Source organism: Peromyscus leucopus, chromosome 22 (assembly GCF_004664715.2).
Source record: "Peromyscus leucopus breed LL Stock chromosome 22, UCI_PerLeu_2.1, whole genome shotgun sequence".
NCBI classification, from domain to species: domain Eukaryota; kingdom Metazoa; phylum Chordata; class Mammalia; order Rodentia; family Cricetidae; genus Peromyscus; species Peromyscus leucopus.
The window spans coordinates 37,755,074-37,773,160 of NC_051081.1; the positions used below are offsets into that span (position 1 = coordinate 37,755,074).

An 18,087-nucleotide genomic window follows, 5' to 3' on the forward strand; every position below is an offset into this window, starting at 1 on the left:
AAAACCCTTGCGCTTACTGGCTAGCGGAAGGACCCGCCGCTAACGTGACGCACGCAATAGCCAATAGTAAAGAGGCATTGCCCAGGACCGAGGGCCGAGCCTTCCGTTCGTTGCCCGGGACTTCTGATCCGCGGTCCTGTGACGTGAGCGGCCCCCGGGATTTTTATGTGTGGGGCGGGGAGGCCAAGAGACCAAGGTATTTCGTGTCTTTTGCGGCCAGGCCTGGCGGGTGTAGGGAGGCTGGGGCTGGGCAGGGAGGTGGAGGCACTGTAGCCCAGGGATGCAGGCGTGGGGCGGAGTTGAGTTCCAGGCGACGGTGTGTACGGGACAGTAGGTTGAGGACCGGGCTGGTGTGGTAAAACAAGTGAGTGTATCCTTTGGGACTCACGAATGATACTTCTGGTAATATAACCTAAAGAATATAGCCTTGCCGGGCGGCGGTGGCGCACGCCTTTAATCCCAGCACTCGGGAGGCAGAGCCAGGCAGATCTCTGTGAGTTCGAGGCCAGCCTGGTCTACAGAGCGAGATCCAGGAAAGGCACAAAGCTACACAGAGAAACTCTGTCTCAGAAAAAAAAATCTATCTATCTGTCTATCTATCTATCTATCTATCTATCTATCTATCTATCTATCTATCTATCTAGTCTTATTTATAATAAAGTCTACGGACTTTGAGGTGTCTCAGAAAACCGAACTAAGAAGTTTTTATCACAAATCTCAGTAGCTGAGCTTTTTGTTAATTGCAGAAGGTTCTGTAACCGGTTAATCAGTTAAGGCGTAGCCAGAACGTTGTCTCTGTCCCACTTCTCTCATCCTTTTGGGGAGGCAGAGGAGGTTTTTGTCGTTGTTGTTGTTATTGTTTTGGTCTGGTTTGGGCTTTTTTTGAGACGATGGCCATATCGTTTTGCAGCCTGTGCTAGTCTGAAATTCATTGTTCAGACTGACCTCAGACTCTAGGCAGTGTGTGTGCCTCAGCATTTGTGCATGCATATGCACGTGCTTTGGGGTAGAGTTGGAAGTCATAGGACGACTTTTGTGAACTGGTTCTGTCCTGCCGCTCCATGGGATCCCGGATTGAACTCAGGTAGCAGGCTTGTGCACAAGCCCCTATTAACTGCTGGGCCATCTTGCTGGCTTTCAGTTTTATTGTTGTTTTGTTTTGTTTTTAATGACGAGATTCTTAAATTGGCTTTACTAACCTTATGTCAGTGACCCCCAAATCCTTCCCTTAGGGATGCCTAAGATACATCATTGCTACCTTGGAGCCATCATCCATCCTCAGCACCTCATAAATCCTGCCCCTTAGTAGTAATCTAAACACTCGGGCAGGAGGATAGGGATACATGAGACTGTATCAAAAATAAGTACACTGCATACTGAACACCTTCCTCATCTTTGAAGCATCTCTGCTTAATGGTTCAGCTGTTTCCCAAGCTGAGCGTTGTCATGCTGTCCCTTAAGTATTTTTCACCACTCACGTCCTATCTGATATCATTGTGTTTGCATCGGCTAGAGAATAATTAATGGGATTTGAGGGGGGGGTGTTGGAGGGCACACGGACCATGGCAGTTGTGTTGAAAGTGATAGGATGGCTTTTGTGTGTTGTTTTTTCCCCTGGCACTTTGTGGAAGGCAGGACTTGAACTCAGGCCATCAGGCTTTAGAGGCAAACACTTTTACCTGCTGAGCCATCTTGCTTTGCTGACTCTTTGTTCACTTTAGTATTGTGGCATTCAGACTCTTTCATGCCCCCACCCCCTTTTGGGGACATGATCTCCCTACCTAACTCTGACTGGCCTGGAAATCACTATATAAACCAGGCTGGCCTCAAACTGCCTCTGCCTCCTTTAGGACAAGGAGATCCAAGTTACACAGATATATTTGTAGCAAATAATACAAGCCCTTAATGTCTTGTCAATACCTTTTGAAAGAACTTTATTATTTTTAATTTTGGGGGAGGGTGCTAGGGATTGGACCCAGGGTTTTGAGCATTCGAGGCTGAAACTCTACCAACGACCCACATCCTCAAGTCCAGAAGGATTTTTTTTTTTTTATGCAGAAAATGTGTGTCCAGTCATCAAGTTTGTGAATAGAAGAGAAAAGTGATTTAAACAAAACCAGCTGGGCAGTGGTGGCACACGCTTTTAATCCCAGCACTCAGGAGGCAGAGCCAGGTGAATCTCTGTGAGTTCGAGGCCAGCCTAGTCTACCGAGCAAGATCTAGAACAGGCACCAAAACTACGCAGAGAAACCCTGTCTCAAAAAACCAAAAACCAAAAACAAACAAAAAACCCAAAACCAAAATAATAATAATTCTGTCTAACAACACATAACACCCCAATTCTTCGAAAAGAAAAGACTGGAGTGAAAATGGTGTCTCTCCATTTCCCATGATGAAGAGGAAGAGATGATGAAGAGATCCTGTGTTAGTTCAGGAAAAGGAAATAGAGTAGATGTTTGTGATGGTTAGTTTTATGCCAACTTTCTTCTTAAAGGAAGATGCACTAATTACTCATCTAAAAGCCTTCTATTACCACACTTGCCTTTCCATGGCCTGTGTTACTGTGTCCACACACACTATCAGCGATGTTAGACCCAAGTCGGTGACTTAAAATACGTCATCTAAATTGTTTTTTATTTAGTTGGCCCATTAGGAAGTTTTCTGCCCAGGAAAATGTATTACGTGTTATTTACCAATAAAACTCTTTTAAAAGGGCATAAGTAGTTGCCAGAGGAGAACCACGTTATAGACCAGTCGAACAGAGGTTCCAGTTTTCACCATTAGTAACGACAAGGGACTCATCTCTGTTTTGGAAGCCACTGTGGAGTCACTTCCCCTGACATCATGTATAAATGCAGAGCAGAGCATTCCTCCTTAGTCCAGGATCCTAAGAACAGACATGAAGCTGTAAGAGGATAAAGTTTACAGGTAAGTTAATCACCGAGGGCCGCGTTGTATGGTAGGGAATCTATTTCTTTGGATAGAGTCTGAAGACAACTTCAACGTTCCTTCTTTGACACTTTACCAATCATAAAATTGAGCAGTATCTGTTAGGGGTGAAGACTGGAACAGCAATAGGAGCTTCGTGATCACCTCCTTACCGAAGGGGCTGGGACAGGAGACCGTCCAGAGTGCTGAAGGAAGGGGTGTGTACTACATCCCCAACCCCAGCACATCTTCACTGCTCCATGGTTGGGAACCCGCCCTTGCTGTGTCCTTGCTGTGCACTTGCTGTGTCCCTAAGGATGCCCCTTAACTCCTGATCCTCCTGCCTCCCACTCCAAGGCACTGAGAATATGGACCCACACCTCGATGCTTAGCTAAAAACTTAACTTGCTTGTTTGCTCTGCTGGAACATCCCAGGCAAATGCTCTTCTGAACTCCATGCTTGCACTGGCTTTTTCCTTTTGCAGATATTGCTGGTGTGAACATTTTTAGATGTGGTGGACTTATATTTAGATGTAAAATAGTCTTATATTTTGTAGACTTGCTATTCATTGTTTTATTCATTTAGGTCTTTAACTCATCCGGAGTTTTTTTTGTTGTAAATTTTTTTAACTTTTTGGAGCTTTCAGCTTTATTATCTAAAATAAAAGTTATTCTCCCACTCAGCATGTTGGTGCATGCCTTTAATCCCAGCACTCAGGAGGCAGAGGCAAGAGGATCTCTGTGAGTTCAAGGCCAGCCTGAGCTACAAAGCGAGTTCCAGGACATCCAGAGCTACATAATAGAAAGACCTTCTCTCAAAAAAAAAAATTTTTTTTTTCTCTCTTTCACAAGGGAGTAAAGAGTTGTATTGAATCCTGTCCAGTCGGCATCATGCAGTGGCACATACCAGCCACCTTGGTCCTTTCCTCTCCCCTGATTAGCCCGCAGTCCAGGTCATCTCTGGGTTGAGTTCATAGAACTCGGTCAGTTTTTACGTATTTGATGCCAGTGTTTCCCTGATTTTCTTTGTTTGTTTGAGACAGGTTCTCACTGTGTGGCCCGGGCTAGCCTTGAACCTTGAATTCACCATGTATACCTGCCTACTTTCCTGCATTTTACATCTCACAGACTACTCACAGTTTTAGTATCAAAATTGAAGGCCATAAAGTTCTAGTATAACTTAGTGATGGGGCTGGGGTAGTAGAGCACTTGGTAGCATGCACAAGGCCCTGGGTTTGATGCCCAGTACCATGGGAAAAGACAAAACTAAAACTGTATTGTTGTAAAATATTATTTTAAAGGTGTGTTACTTTTGTTTTGGTTACGCTTGTTTAACTCTGGGAAACTGTGTTATTTTGTTTATGCTCTGGAATGTTTGTTTAATGATGGAGAGATGTGTTTGTATTTTTTTTTTTTTTTTTTTTTTTTTTTTTGGTTTTTCGAGACAGGGTTTTTCTGTGTAGTTTTGCGCCTTTCCTGGAACTCACTTTGGAGACCAGGCTGGCCTCGAACTCACAGAGATCCGCCTGCCTCTGCCTCCTGAGTGCTGGGATTAAAGGCGTGCGCCACCACCGCCCGGCGGAAAGATGTGTTTGATTAAATAAAATTCACCTGTGGCCAGGTGGCTGCGTCAGCAACAGCTGACAGGAAGTGGTAGGGAGGAGCCAGGTGGAGAAGGGCTTTTAAGTGGGGGCCAGGAGAAGCTTTTTGGAGGACGTGAGCCAGGAGAGGAGGTGAGTTATTTGTTATTCAGCCTCTCTGAAGAGCAGAGTTCCACCTGAACCTGTGAATCTTGAGTTCTTTCGAGGGACAGAGGTTTAGTTAAGTTCCTTCGTAGCTTTGAAAGAGTCGGAGCCTGAGGGAACAAAGTTCCCTCCGGCTATGGCCCCTGTGGCCTAACCGCTGCCTGTAGCCTAGGAGTTGCAGTTGCTGATCTGGACGTCGGTGTCTCAAAAGGCAGCAACAATTTAGAAAAAGGACACCACGGTATTGGTGACTAATAGGAATTGAAGGATTATTTTTGCTTTCTCTTCATTCTAACTTAATGATGAGATGTGAGTTTGAAAGCCTTAGAAAACTTCTTTCTGGGTGTGATGATCAGCACTTGTAACCTCAGCATTCGGGAAGCCGATGCAGGATGATTTCAGAGAGTTCAAAGCCAGCCTTGGCAACATAGTGAGTTTCAGGCTAGCTGGGGTTACACAAGAGGTAAGATCCTGTCTCAGAACAAAGAAAAAACTAGGGCTGATGACATGGATCAGTGGGTAAAGGCATCTACTGCCAACCCTGAGTGCCTGAGTTCAATCCCCAGGACACACACATAAATACAAGCAAACAGGGGGCTAGTAGATGACTCCCCTTTTTTTCCTACCCAGTCTCAGTTGATTTCTGCTCGTTTTAAGAGACTGGTTGTTATTGTTATTGTTATTATTATTATTATTATTATTATTTTGCAAGATTTATTTGTTGGGGGAGAGGGTGGGGAGGGGCGGGAGTGTACACACACGGGCACAGTTTGAATACAAGTGCCCAAAAGAGACCAGAAGAGGGCATTGGACCCCTGGGGCTGGAGCTACAGATGGTTGTGAGCTACAAGGTGGGTGTTGGGAATTGAACCTGAGTCCTCCAGAAGAGCAGCAACTGCCCTTAACCACTGAGCCTTCTTTCTGTTCCCTCTGCTCCTGCTTTGAATCCAGTTTGTGCGTGTGGTAAAATACACAGATCTGTTATCCTAACCATGTTAAGTATGCATTGGTATTAAGTACACCCATAGTGTTGTACATCCACCACTGCCAGCCATCTCTGTTAATTCCTTTCATCCCTGACTGTCCTGGAATTTGCTCTGTAGCTGTAGACCAGGCTGGCCTCGAACCTCAGCCTCCTGCATGTTGGATTAAAGGAGTGTGCCAAGCTACACAAAGAAACCCTGTCTCGAAAAAACCAAAAAAAAAAAAAAAAAAAAAAAAAAAAAGGAGTGTGCCACCACACCTGGAAGAATTGAAACTCTTTTTTTTTTTTTTTTTTTTTTTTTTTTTTTTTTTTTTTTTTTTTTTTCCTAAGACAGGGTTTCTCTATGTAGCTCTGGCTGTCCTGGAACTCGTTTTGTAGATCAGGGTGGCCTTGAACTCAAGAGATCCACTTGCCTTTACCTGCCAAGTGCTGGGATTAAAGGCATGTGCCACCATCTGTCTAAGAACTGAGACTCTTTATGTAATATACTTCTTTAGTAAGTACCTGGGTGTGAGCAGATAATACTCAGAGTGTGAAAGTTGATGCTCTACATTATTGTAAAGAATTACTGCAAAGTGCAACCCCAACCAAGAAGGTAGAAGTGCCCTGAAAATTAGTGCTGTGTGGGTGTCACGGAGAAATCAAACAGTGATTTTTGAGTTTCATTTCAGCAATGAGGCAACAGCCATTTTTTAAAAGTAGAGGAAGTAAGTGCTAATAAAACCAGAAGTGTGAATATCATTGATTTGACCTGAAGGGAAGAGTGGGAATTAGATAATAGACTTTTAATTCTTTTTTTTTTGTTTTGTTTTGTTTTTGTTTTTTGAGACAGGGTTTCTCTGTGTAGCTTTGCGCCTTTCCTGGAACACGCTCGGTAGACCAGGCTTAGCCTCGAACTCACAGAGATCCGCCTGCCTCTGCCTCCCGAGTGCTGGGATTAAAGGCGTGCGCCACCGCCGCCTGGCGACTTTTAATTCCTAATGAAAAATTTTCAAACTTGTAAGTACCATCAATAACTGGGTACGGTGCTCACACTTGTAGCCCCAGCGCTTGGAAGACTGAGGTAGCAGGATCCCCAAGAGTTTGAGGCCAGCCAGCGTGGGCTCCGCGGTGAGCTCCAGGTCGGTGTGGGCTACCGAGTGAGACTCTGTCCCAAAAGCAGTGAATGAAAGATAGGGACTGGCAGGATGGCTCGGTGGGTAAAGGCTTGCTACCAAGCCTGAAGATCTGAGTTTGATCCTCGGAACCCACACAGTAGAAGGAGAGAGCGGCCTCACCTAGTTGTCCTATGACCTCTGCGCACGTGAGCGCATGCGCACATGCATAAACTGAGATCAATGGAGGCTTTTAAAGAATTAAAAGAGACGGATGGTGGTCACACTCGGGAGGCAGAGGCAGACCGCTCTCTGTTAGCTTAAGGCCAACCTGATCAACAAAGCAAGTTCTAGGGCAGCCAAGGCTACACAGCGAGACCCTGTCTCAAATCCCCCCCCCCCAAAAAAAAGAAATTAAAAAGGGTTCTGAAGAGAATGTTTAGTGGTTTATAGCACTTGTTGCTCTTACAGAGGACCCGGGTTTGGTTCCATCATCCACATGGTTTATAACTCTCTGTAGCTCCCGGTCCAAGGGATCTGATACCGCTTGGCCTCCCTCAGGCATAAGGCGCGCGCGCGCGCGCACACACACACACACACACACACACACACACACACACACAGAGTACATGTACGTACATGCAGGCAAATGCTCATGCACAGAAGATAAATATATCCAAAAAAAATGAAAATAGAGAAATGAAGGGGAAGAAAATAAAAAGCTACAAATACCAGGATAAATTCTGACTCTAAATTCAATGGGTGTGTGTATATGTGTGTTTTGAACCAGGGTCTCACTATGTTACAGGCTGGCCTATAACAATGTAGACCTGGGGTTAAAGGTGTGCACCACCACCACAGTGGGCAATTTTGCTGTATTTTTTAACAGTTCTACATATTAACTATTTTTTGTGCCATACCAGGGTTTTAAGCTATAGCTTCACACCTGCTAAATACGTGCTCTGTCATTGAGCTACGTCTCCAGATCAATATCTTATATCCATTCCATATTCAGATTTCTCCAGGTCTAAAAATATTCCTTTTTCCCCTCCCTCAAAACACTCCTTTCTTGATAGGAAGTTTTATTTCCTGTCCTTGCTCGTTATGCTTGCTTTGGCATAGTAGTCTCTTAATTTGTAAGTTGCTCTTCTGTGTCCCAACAGCATTAACCTGTGAAGGGTCCCAGCCTATTGTAAAATCTAACTTGTGCATTTGCTTGATTATTCTTTCGGGGTATAACTTTCCTTCCCCCTCTCCTCTCTTTTGTGACAGGACTCCGCTCTGCAGAACTAGCTGGCCTGGAACTCCTTGTGTGATCCAGGTTGGTCTTAACACTCACTGAGATCCTCCTGCCTCAGCCTCCTATGCACCTCTAGGCCCGTGTGTAACCTTCCTTCTTAACGGTTTCAGATAGCTTTTGTCAGAAAGGATGGAGTTGGGAAACGGAAAACTGCTTAGGACCGGACTGAACTCGCTGAATCAGGCGGTGCATCCAACCCACGGCCTCGCCTGGACGGACGGGAATCGGGTAGTCCTGACAGGTTTACAGCTTCATAACGGAGAGGCCAAGTTTGGGGACTCCCAAGTCCTCGGGAAATTTGACTACGTCTGTGGGCTTTCCTGGGCCCCGCTCAGCGCAGCTCCCGGACCCACTCTGCTCGCCGTCCAGCATAAGAAACACGTCGCTGTGTGGCAGCTGCGCCCCAGCACCTCGGGATCAAGCAAATGGCAGATGTCTCAGACCTCCGAAATCAGAGAGTCCCTCCCTCTCCTTCCCCAGGGCTGCGTGTGGCACCCGAAAGATGCTGTCCTGGCTGTGTTGACGGCACAGGATGCTTCCATTTTTCCCGACGTTCACAGCGACGGTTCCAGAGTCAAAGTGGACATCAACACCAGGGGCCGAATTTACTGTGCGTGTTGGACCCTGGACGGCCAGAGGCTGGTGGTGGCGATAGACAGCAGCCTTCACTCGTACACATGGGACAGTGCTCAGAAGTCCCTCCACAGCTGCGCCTTCTGCCCGGTGTTTGATGTGAACCGCCCCATCCGCTCCATCACAGCCACCGTGGACTCTCAGGTGGCCATAGCCACCGAGCTTCCGCTCCACAAGCTTTGTAGCTTAAATGCGTCTGAAGCCTTTGACGCTCCGCCCGGTGGGAGAGATGCGGGTGTGCGCGCTCAGCCTGTGGGTGAAACGCCCCCCGGGGAGGGGAGTTCTGGAGTGACAGTGTCTTCCTTTTCCGATCCCCTGGATCTGACTCGCATACATTTCAACCGATCAGGCGCTGAGGAGGGTCCTCTTCTTTGTGTAAGAGAAAGGGACTACTTGACAGGAACCGGCCAGGACTCTTCCCATCTGGTCCTGGTCACCTTTAAGAAAGCCATCACCATGACAAAAAAGGTTGCCATCCCGGGCATCCTGGTTCCTGATCTCATCGCATTTAACTTGAAAGCGCAGCTGGTGGCCGTGGCCGCCAACACGTGCAACGTCATTCTGGTCTATTCCGTCACTCCTTCTTCTATGCTCAACATCCAGCAAATTCAGTTAGAGAGTAACGAGAGACCCAAAGGCCTTTGCTTCTTGACAGACAGATTGTTACTAATTTCTGTAGGGAAACCAAAGCCCACCGAAGCCGTGTTCCTTCCTTCCTCAGAATCTGATCAGTATTCCGTTTGCCTGATAGTCAGAGAAGTAACATTGGGAAGAGAATCTTCTGGAACGCCTGCTGAAAGTCAGGGTGCTTACTCTGCCTTCAACGCTCAGTTGGAGAAAGCAGACAGAGAGCAGATGGTTGAGAACCTCTCCCTGGGCTTGAGACAAGGACTCTTGCTGACAGCGGACACCAGTCTGGCTCAGAGTGGGAGGTCTGGCAGAGCCCTTATTCAAGAGATTGAAAGCCCCTCGTCCCCTCCACCCAGGGATTCCATTGTACAGGAAACCCTTCTCAGGCCCTCCTGGCTTTGGCCAGCCTTGCCTAGACCCAGCTGGACACCAGACCACACCAGCACCCCAGAACCGAATTTACCTCCAAGAGAGAACTTAGGGGAAGAGAAGGAAACCTGCCCGCTCTCCAGGGAGCTGGCCGTCTTATCTCGGCACCTGGTCGGAATGCAGCAGAGTCTCTTTGAACTCACGGACTCTCTACAGAAGGAGAAGCGGTTCTCTCCAGTGTATCCCCTCTCTCAGGATCCTCCCTATGTTCACCTCGTTTACCAGGTAACGTCTCCCTTGAGGAACTTCCACTATGCCGGAAGCTCTTGAATCCAGTGGGTCTTGCCAGAAACATTGGTAAGGAGGGGGGCTCCGAGTAAAGCTCGGTGACCTGGGCATGCTGGGTTACAGGCAAGCTCGCCTGCCTTTGCGCACACAAAAGTGCACACACCAGGGTTTAGCGTGATTTTATCACATCCCTGCTGTGGAAATGAAAGAGTGCACTCTGGTGATTTATATTTAGGAAAAAAAATAGGTTTAATTGTGTCATTCCATTGTGAAAACCTTTTCTGTGTGTGTGTGTGTGTGTGTGTGTGTGTGTGTGTGTGTGTGTGTGTGAGAGAGAGAGAGAGAGAGAGAGAGAGAGATCATTTAAAATGCTTTGAGTGCATCCCTACACATGCCCATGCAAGTACATCGCCATGGTTTTTTTGTGGTGGTGGTTTGTATTTTTGAGAAAAGGTTTCTCTGTGTAGCCCTGGCTATCCTGGAACTCACTCTGTAGACCAGACTGGCCTTGAACTCAGAGATCCGCCTGCCTCTGCCTCCCCAGTGCTGGGATTAAAGGCGTGCGCCACCACTGCCTGGCCCATCTCCATGTTTTTTATACCGGACACTTCTTTTTCACATCGAGTCTGGCTCTGCTCCACCCTGTCCATCACTTCCTTTAACCGGTGCCCAATGTGATCCTCTCCCGCTAGCCTCTACACATATAAAATCAACCACAGATCCTTGTGTACAGATATACATACAGTATGGTGGGGTGCTTTGTCACTGTCTTACAGAGTGAAGTCATGGGGTGCTCTATACCTCAAGTTGAGTATGCGTGTACCTCAAATAAGGCCAAACTAGTATATTTATTCATTTGGCTTAGTATCTTTATTTTTGTTGCATTAATTCCCAGAAGTGAAGTGTATTGGGGACTATGGGGGTCCAGCCCCTCGATAGTTCCCTCCCAGGGTCCGGGAAGAATCTACAACCAGCTGATAATTAATTTTTGATGAAAAGAAATGAATCTATGTACACGAAACTCCTTAGTTCATACACTTTATTATTCTGCGATAGTTCTCTTTTACACAGCTTCTATTCTGCTCTCATGTCTAGCTCCTTTCTTGCCTGATTTCTCTATATTTATCTACTGTCCCCTCTAGGTTCTAACTTAATTCCTACATCTAGTTCTGTCCCTTCTAGGTTCTCATCTGTCTAGTTCCCCTATCAGCTCCTCTCCCGGCTCCTTCTCTCTCATCTGGCTCTTCCTCATCTCCCATCTCGTTCCTCTAGTCCTCTCTTTTAGCCCTTCAATCTAGTTCTTCCCCATCTCATTTTGTTCCTCTCAAGTTCTTACCCATCTAGTTCTTCCATTCTCTTTTCTTTTCTCTGTCCTGTGCCCTGGAAGTCCCGGTATATAAAGGGAGGGTCCGAGCTCAATTGTGTAAAGCTATTACTTAACGTCCACCTCTCCTAGGCGGTGTCTCCTTGTGGAATTTACCATAAGTCAGGAGACTTGCAGATGGGCTGTTATCATTGTTAGTCCTCGGAAGTTGGGCCCCCACCTGAGTGGTGTTTCCTGTAGTTCTTGAAAGTGGCTAAGGAAGATAATCTGATTCCAGAGAAAGCCTTTCCTGAGGCTGTTCTCCAAATACCTGGATTGTGTATGTCCAGAGAGTGATCGGTCTACACTGTTAGTCCTTCTTAGGGGAAAGTCAATTGGAAAACACATGATTTTCATAACAGAATACAGCTGATATATAACAAGCCAAGTAACACCAAAAACTCCTTGGAATTTGGCTTCCTCTGGAGGAATTCCCTGATCCCTCCAGGTAGTGACTGCCATAACCAGCTGAGTTCTTATGATATATTCCTGCAGCCCGCAGCAGAAGTGCAAATTTGAAGAGCGTGTTTCTATCATTTTTTGTTGTTGTTTTGAAAATCGGATCCCATGTAGCTCAGGCTAGCCTCTCAGGGATGACCTTGAACTTCTTGTGTGTGGTGTATGTATGTGTTCATATGAGTTGGGTGCAGGTGGAGGGTATACACGTGTGTTGGGAAGCAGGAAGCTGACATCACCCGTCTTCCTAGATTGCTTTCCACCGTACGTTTTGAGACCAGGTTTCTCACTGAACCCAAATCTCATGGACTTGGCCATTGAGTTCTGAGAGTCGCCTGTATCCACCCAGTCAGCATGTACCCTGCTTTTTTTTTTTTTTTTTAAACATGTGTGTTGGGAATTCAAGCTCAGGTTCTTGTGCTTTTGCGGCAGATAATTTACTGACTCGGCCATCTCCACAGACCATGACCTTGAGTTTCTTATCTTCTGCCTTCTCAGAAGGGCTGGATCACAGGTGTGCACCCCACACCTGGTTTTATGCTGTGCTGGGGAAGCAACTCGGGAGCTCGTGTGTGCTAAGGTGGCACTCTACCTTTTGAGGGGAGTTGCCCAGTCAATGTCATTGGGGTTTTTGGTATTTATTTACTTAGTGTGTGTACTGAAAAAGTTGTTTGAAGCTGGAGAGGTAGTGGTTAAGAGCATGGACTAGGCTGGACATGGTGGCGTACACCTTTAGTTCCACACTCGGGAGGCAGAGGCAGGAGGATCTCTGTGAGTTAGAGGCCAGCCTGGTCTACACAGTGAGTTCCAGGATAGCCAGGGCTACATAATGAGACTCTGTCTAAACACACACACACACACACACACACACACACACACACACACACACACACACATACCTACCTACACACCCCTACCTTAAAAACAAAAAAAGAAAAACCATGCACTGCTCTTCTAGAGAACTAGACTGTGGTTCCTACCACCTGTAACCCCAGTGCCAGGGGATAATGCCCTTTTCTGACCTCTTCTGGTACTAGGTGTAATGTGGTGTGTAGACATGTGTGCAGCAGAACACACACACATAAAAATAAATCTTAAAAAAAAAAAATTATAATGATTAAACAAACAGAAAAACTAAACAGATTGAGTATCCCCAATCTAAATATCTGAAGTCTGAAGTGCCCTAAACTTCAAAACTCTGCCATTCAGGTGTAAAAGTCCACACCTGACTTCTTGTGATTGGTCATAGCCCAAATCCAGGTCCACAGCAGGCCTCGGGGCCCCTGGCTGTAATCCCAGCACTCAGGAGGGGGAATTAGGAAGATGGGGAGTTTTTTGGGTTTTGTTTTGTTTTGTTTTTCGAGACAGGGTTTCTCTGTGTGGCTTTGTGCCTTTCCTGGAACTCGCTTTGGAGACCAGGCTGGCCTCGAACTCACAGAGATCCACCTGCCTCTGCCTCCCGGGAGTGCTGGGCTTAAAGTTGTGCGCCACCACTACCCAGGAAGATGGGGAGTTTGGTGTTAACCTTGGCTACCTCCTGGCCTGATGACAGGCTAGGCTACAGGAGATCCTCCCTCACAAACAGAGAATACAAATAAAATAACAGTTTTGTTTAAATTACCTGCAGAGCTGGGTGTGGCTGGGCGTGTCTAATCTCAAGGCTCTGGAGGCGGAGGCACCGGGAATCCAAGCCAACCTGGGTACATGATGATTCTGCATCACAAAGGAAGTGAACATACTATGTTTAGAAAGTGGGGTACATTTCTAAAGTGGGGTACATTTCTCCTGCGTGTTAGTTCCTGTTGCTGAGGATGTTGTGGTACAGGGGTCACTTGAGCCCAGAAGTTTGGGGCCAGGAGCATGAGCCGAATTAGACCCTATCTCAAACAAGAATTGTTACTTTTTATGAGGGTGCATATGGAACATAAATGGTTTCATGTTTAGATGTGTGATTACACGTGAACATTCCCAACTTGGAAGTACTTCTGTTCTCAGGCATTTCAGATAAGGGATAACCAGCCTGTGCGGTGAAATTCCGGTGAAATTCCGTATGGTCAAGGTCATCACGGCGTGAGTTTGAGACTCAAAAAAGAGTGCTGATGATTCTTTTTAACAGCAGAGTATGTTAGACACGTGACTGCTTTAAAACACTTCCATTACATATATTAATTATACAAAATAATGTGTTTCATTATGACTTATTTTAAGCCTTCATTGAATTCACCCCTCCTCCCCCCCATTCCCTGACCCCATTATCTTCTCTGTGACAACCCCCTTCTGTCTTCCTCCTCCAGATTCCATATACGAGAGAAAGTATAATAGTTGTCTGAGTCTGACTTAGTCCACAAGCCAGCCGTCCAGTTCCATAGTAACACCGTTCGCCAAGTACTTACGAAGACACTATTTCAACTAATAATCAGGAGTAATGTGCAGATAGTAACTTTTATACTGTGTGTTTGTATATGATGTGTATGTGTGAGGTGGGCATGCATGTTCCATGGCATGCATGTAGAAAGCAGAGCACAGTTGTCAAGAACCAGAAGCCACGTGTGGTAGCACACTATGTTCCTAGCACTGAGGAGGCAGAGGCAAGGTTGCTCCATCTCTCCTGGCCCCTCTACGTCGTCCTTCAGAAATGTCATTGCGCCATTTCTACCATCGATTAACGGTTTTCACTTTCACTTGAAGAAACCCTCGTCTGTAGGTCCTGCGGAAAAAAGAGCCGTGCTTCTCTGCGATGGCAAGCTACGGCTCAGCACAGTCCAGCAGATGTTTGGCCTCTATCTCGTGGAAATGCTGCACGGTAGGTTAGAACCCAGAGCCTTGTGGGACATGGTTGCTTTATTAGGCCTTGGGGTTTTTTGTTTGTTTGTTTGTTTTTTTCAAGACAGGGTTTCTCTGTGTAGCCTTGGCTGTCCTGGAACTCACAGAGATCCACCTGCCTCTGCCTCCTGAGTGCTGAGACTAAAGATGTTGGCTGCCACCACCACCACCACCTGGCTCATTTTTTTTTTTTTTTTTTTTTTTTTTTAACAGCAACCACTGCCTTGAACATAAAGACATTTTGTTTTTCCTTTTAGCATTGTAACATTTTTCTGTCTTGACAGATACATTTATAATATGGCTTTGCAATGGTCATTTGTTTGTTTGTTTGTTTTCCGAGACAGGGTTTCTCTGTGTAGCTTTGGTGCCTTTCCTGGATCTTGCTCTGTAGACCAGGCTGGTCTCAAATTCACAGAGATCCACCTGCCTCTCCCTCCTGAGTGCTGGGATTAAAGGCGGGCGCCACTACCGCCTGGCAGCAATGGTCATTTTTAACAGATAGGTTAATATTACTTCTGAGGCATACCGCTTTTACTTCCTCATAGTTTCTTGTTTATGAGTTTTTAGTTGACTTTAAAATTTTTAGTTTTGTTTTTTTTGTGTTTGCCTGCATGTTTATCTGTGAACAGGATGGATGTAGTACCCATTTTTGCCAGAAGAGGGCATTAAATTCCCTGTGACTGATGTTTCAAACAGTTAGTTGTTAGTCCTCATGAAGGTGCTGGGACTTGAACCCTGGTCCTCTGGAAGTACAACTAGTGTTCTTAACTGCCGAGCCATCTCTCAGGTCCCATTTTTGTTTTACATGTGGGAGTGTTTTGCCTGCATCTATGTCTGTGTACCATGGGCACACTGTGGCCTAGGAGACAAGAAGGGGGCGTTGGATCCCATCGTCTGTCCGCAGCAGGCAGTGAATGCGCACCCTCCTTGGGTAGCTACAGTTGGTACTGATGTATAGAATAAAAAATTCCTCGGTAGGGTGAATCACACTGCACCATATGATAAATGTCAGTCCTCAGACTGGGGAAATGGCTCAGTGGTTAAGAATACTGGCTGATCTTCCAGAGGACCCCGGTTCAATTCCCAGCACCTACATGGCAGCTCACAACTGTCTGTAACTCCTGTAACTGTCTGTTCCAGAGGATCCGATGCCCTCATACAGACATACATGCAGGCAAAACACCAGTGTACGTAAAATAAAAATAATTGATTATCAATGTCAGTCCTGAGGAAAACTATGTTCTTAGTTTTGAGTGATCCACCTGAGGGGATTGTTGTTGACGCCCACTTTCTGAGCTACCATGTGACCTGATTCTAAGTACAACTCCATTCTTCCATCTCCATGTTTTCTGAAAAGTGTCAGATGATGAGGTTTATGATGAGGTTTGCCATCAACCACGGTATTTCACTTTTTAAAAGTTAGCCCCAGTGTGGCGGTGTCCATCTGTGACGGCAGCACCCGTGTGAGCGAAGCCACCAGCCTTGGGCTACAGTGGTGCAGCCACAGCTGCGGGGCCAGACTTAACAATGGGAGCCAGACATGTTTGCAGCTAGGCGTTCATCCTTCTCAAACTGCACGATCGCCTGAGTTGCTGTGTGTGTGTGTTTGTTTACTTTGTAGATTCCCACTGGATCCTCCTCTCCGCGGACAGCCAAGGTTTCATCCCATTAACCTTCACAGCCTCCCAGACCATCGTGGTGAGAGATGGCAGCCTGTCTAAGCCAGAGGTGGCCAGGGACCCTTTCTCACAATCAGGATGTCACTCGCACACCTGAAGCCTCCGGAGACCTTGCCACCCGGAGTGTAGATGCAGCTGGCTGTTTGCACAGCGGCCCCCGATGGCCGTTCTGCAGAGCGCGTGCTCCCCCAGCTTCCCCTGGGGGCCGTGCGCTGCTGCTGGGCAGCAGGGCAAGGGGTTGCTTATGTAGTCATGACTGTGCCACTTGGAGGATAGAATTCCAAGAACAAAACACTCTGCTGCCATATGGACTGTATTTTGCGTCTTCCCTAAGACTGTGCTCGCCCAGCCGGCAGCTGCGTGAACACCGCCTTAGAGTGGTGCTGTGTTCACGGGATGCCCTGGCACAGTCGCGGGCCTTTGTCCTGCTTTAGGTGAGGAGGAGACTGCTGCGGAGTCCGTGGTCCAGCACGGCCTTTAATCCATTCCCCAGGCGGTAGAAAACCAGTACCAAAGGAAGCAGAGACCCTCCTTCACCCTCAGGACTGCCCGGGTCGGGCGGGAGTTCAGAGGATGGCCTCCCGCCCAGGATTTAAGACCAGCCCTTTTGATTCCGTAAACCGTTCCAGCTGATGGAAGTCCAGATACTGCTCAAAAGTGCTCTGAGCAAATTTTAAATAAAATTTCAAGATTTGGCCCCCTCTGGCCTCCGACTGAACGTGTGCGCTGCCCACCTGGTGTCTTCTTGCCTTTGCCAATCATGATTTTCTCCTTGAGATGTGGTGATTTATTTTCCAGTTTGAGGATCACAAAAATTTCCCATTTTCCCTCCCAGTAATCAGCCTTCTTGGTCACCTTTTCATTTGGTTGGTTGGTTGGTTGGTTGGTTGGTTGGTTGGTTTTTTTGAGATAGGGTTTCTCTGTGTAGTTTTGGTACCTGTCCTGGATCTCACTCTGTAGCCCAGGCTGGCCTCGAACTCACAGAGATCCGCCTGGCTCTGCCTCCCGAGTGCTGGGATTACAGGCTCCTTTGTTTTTGAAGTAAGGGCTCAGACCTTACTCCAGACTGTAAGGCTTCTGCTCTCCCTGAGCTGTGTGCCGCCAGCCCAGCTTGTCACTTTTAACTTTGCTATTTCTCTTTTAAGCCCTTTCAAATCTAAGAGACCAGTGTAGAATCGGGAAGTCTTTCAAAAGGTTGAAAATTCACAAAACCTCAGCGAGTTGTAAAAAGCGTCAGTCTGTGGGTACGATCTTGATAGTACGGTGGGGGAAGAGTCTTGACCCCTTCACTGGACTCCTCACGGCTCAGACAGTACCCCACCCGTCAGTCACTGCAGGCCGGCAGATTGATCTGGGCTGGGAGCGCTGCACATCCCGGAGCCACTGTTTGAACCCTCGAGGCTCCATTAACACGGAGACTCCCCCTCCCTTTTCCCTGAAAATTACCCAGAGAGGAACCCATCTTGTGCCTTTGGGGACTCCTGTCTGTCTCTCGCCGTTTATGAAGATGGAGCTGGGCTGGGGAGAGAGGCAAAGGCCTGCTTTGTGGTTCAGATGCATTAGACAACCGCTGGGATAATGGACGGGAAGGGCGCTCGTCTGCAATCAGCGGCCTGCAGAGTGGTGGCTGAGGCCTGGCTCCAACTGCCGAGGAGGTGTCTGGGACGTGATGAAATCACTGCTATTAGGACTCCTAAAGAGAGGGACTAAGGAAACCTGAGTAAGATCCCGGAGTGCCTCACGCTGTACTTCCTTTATAATCACCACTTCTCAGGGCAGAGGACTCAGAATGAG

General features: G+C 47.0%; 1 protein-coding gene across 3 annotated transcripts; it reads left to right on the forward strand.

Moving 5' to 3' along the window:
* The first annotated feature begins 84 nt into the window (after nucleotides 1–84).
* Nucleotides 85–17,011, forward strand: LOC114697272 (WD repeat and coiled coil containing). 3 transcript variants are annotated; one of them, XM_037198128.1, is made up of 6 exons: nucleotides 85–196; nucleotides 2,714–2,928; nucleotides 8,025–8,073; nucleotides 8,163–9,969; nucleotides 14,480–14,594; nucleotides 16,236–17,011. In XM_037198128.1, the coding sequence occupies exons 4-6, from the start codon at nucleotides 8,182–8,184 to the stop codon at nucleotides 16,388–16,390; spliced, it is 2,058 nt and encodes a 685-aa protein (XP_037054023.1). In that variant the 5' UTR covers nucleotides 85–196; nucleotides 2,714–2,928; nucleotides 8,025–8,073; nucleotides 8,163–8,181; the 3' UTR covers nucleotides 16,391–17,011. The 3 variants fall into 3 exon arrangements, with proteins under 3 accessions (XP_037054023.1, XP_028731322.1, XP_028731317.1); XM_028875489.2 differs by lacking the exon at nucleotides 2,714–2,928; XM_028875484.2 differs by lacking the exons at nucleotides 2,714–2,928; nucleotides 8,025–8,073.
* Nucleotides 17,012–18,087: the final 1,076 nt, after the last annotated feature.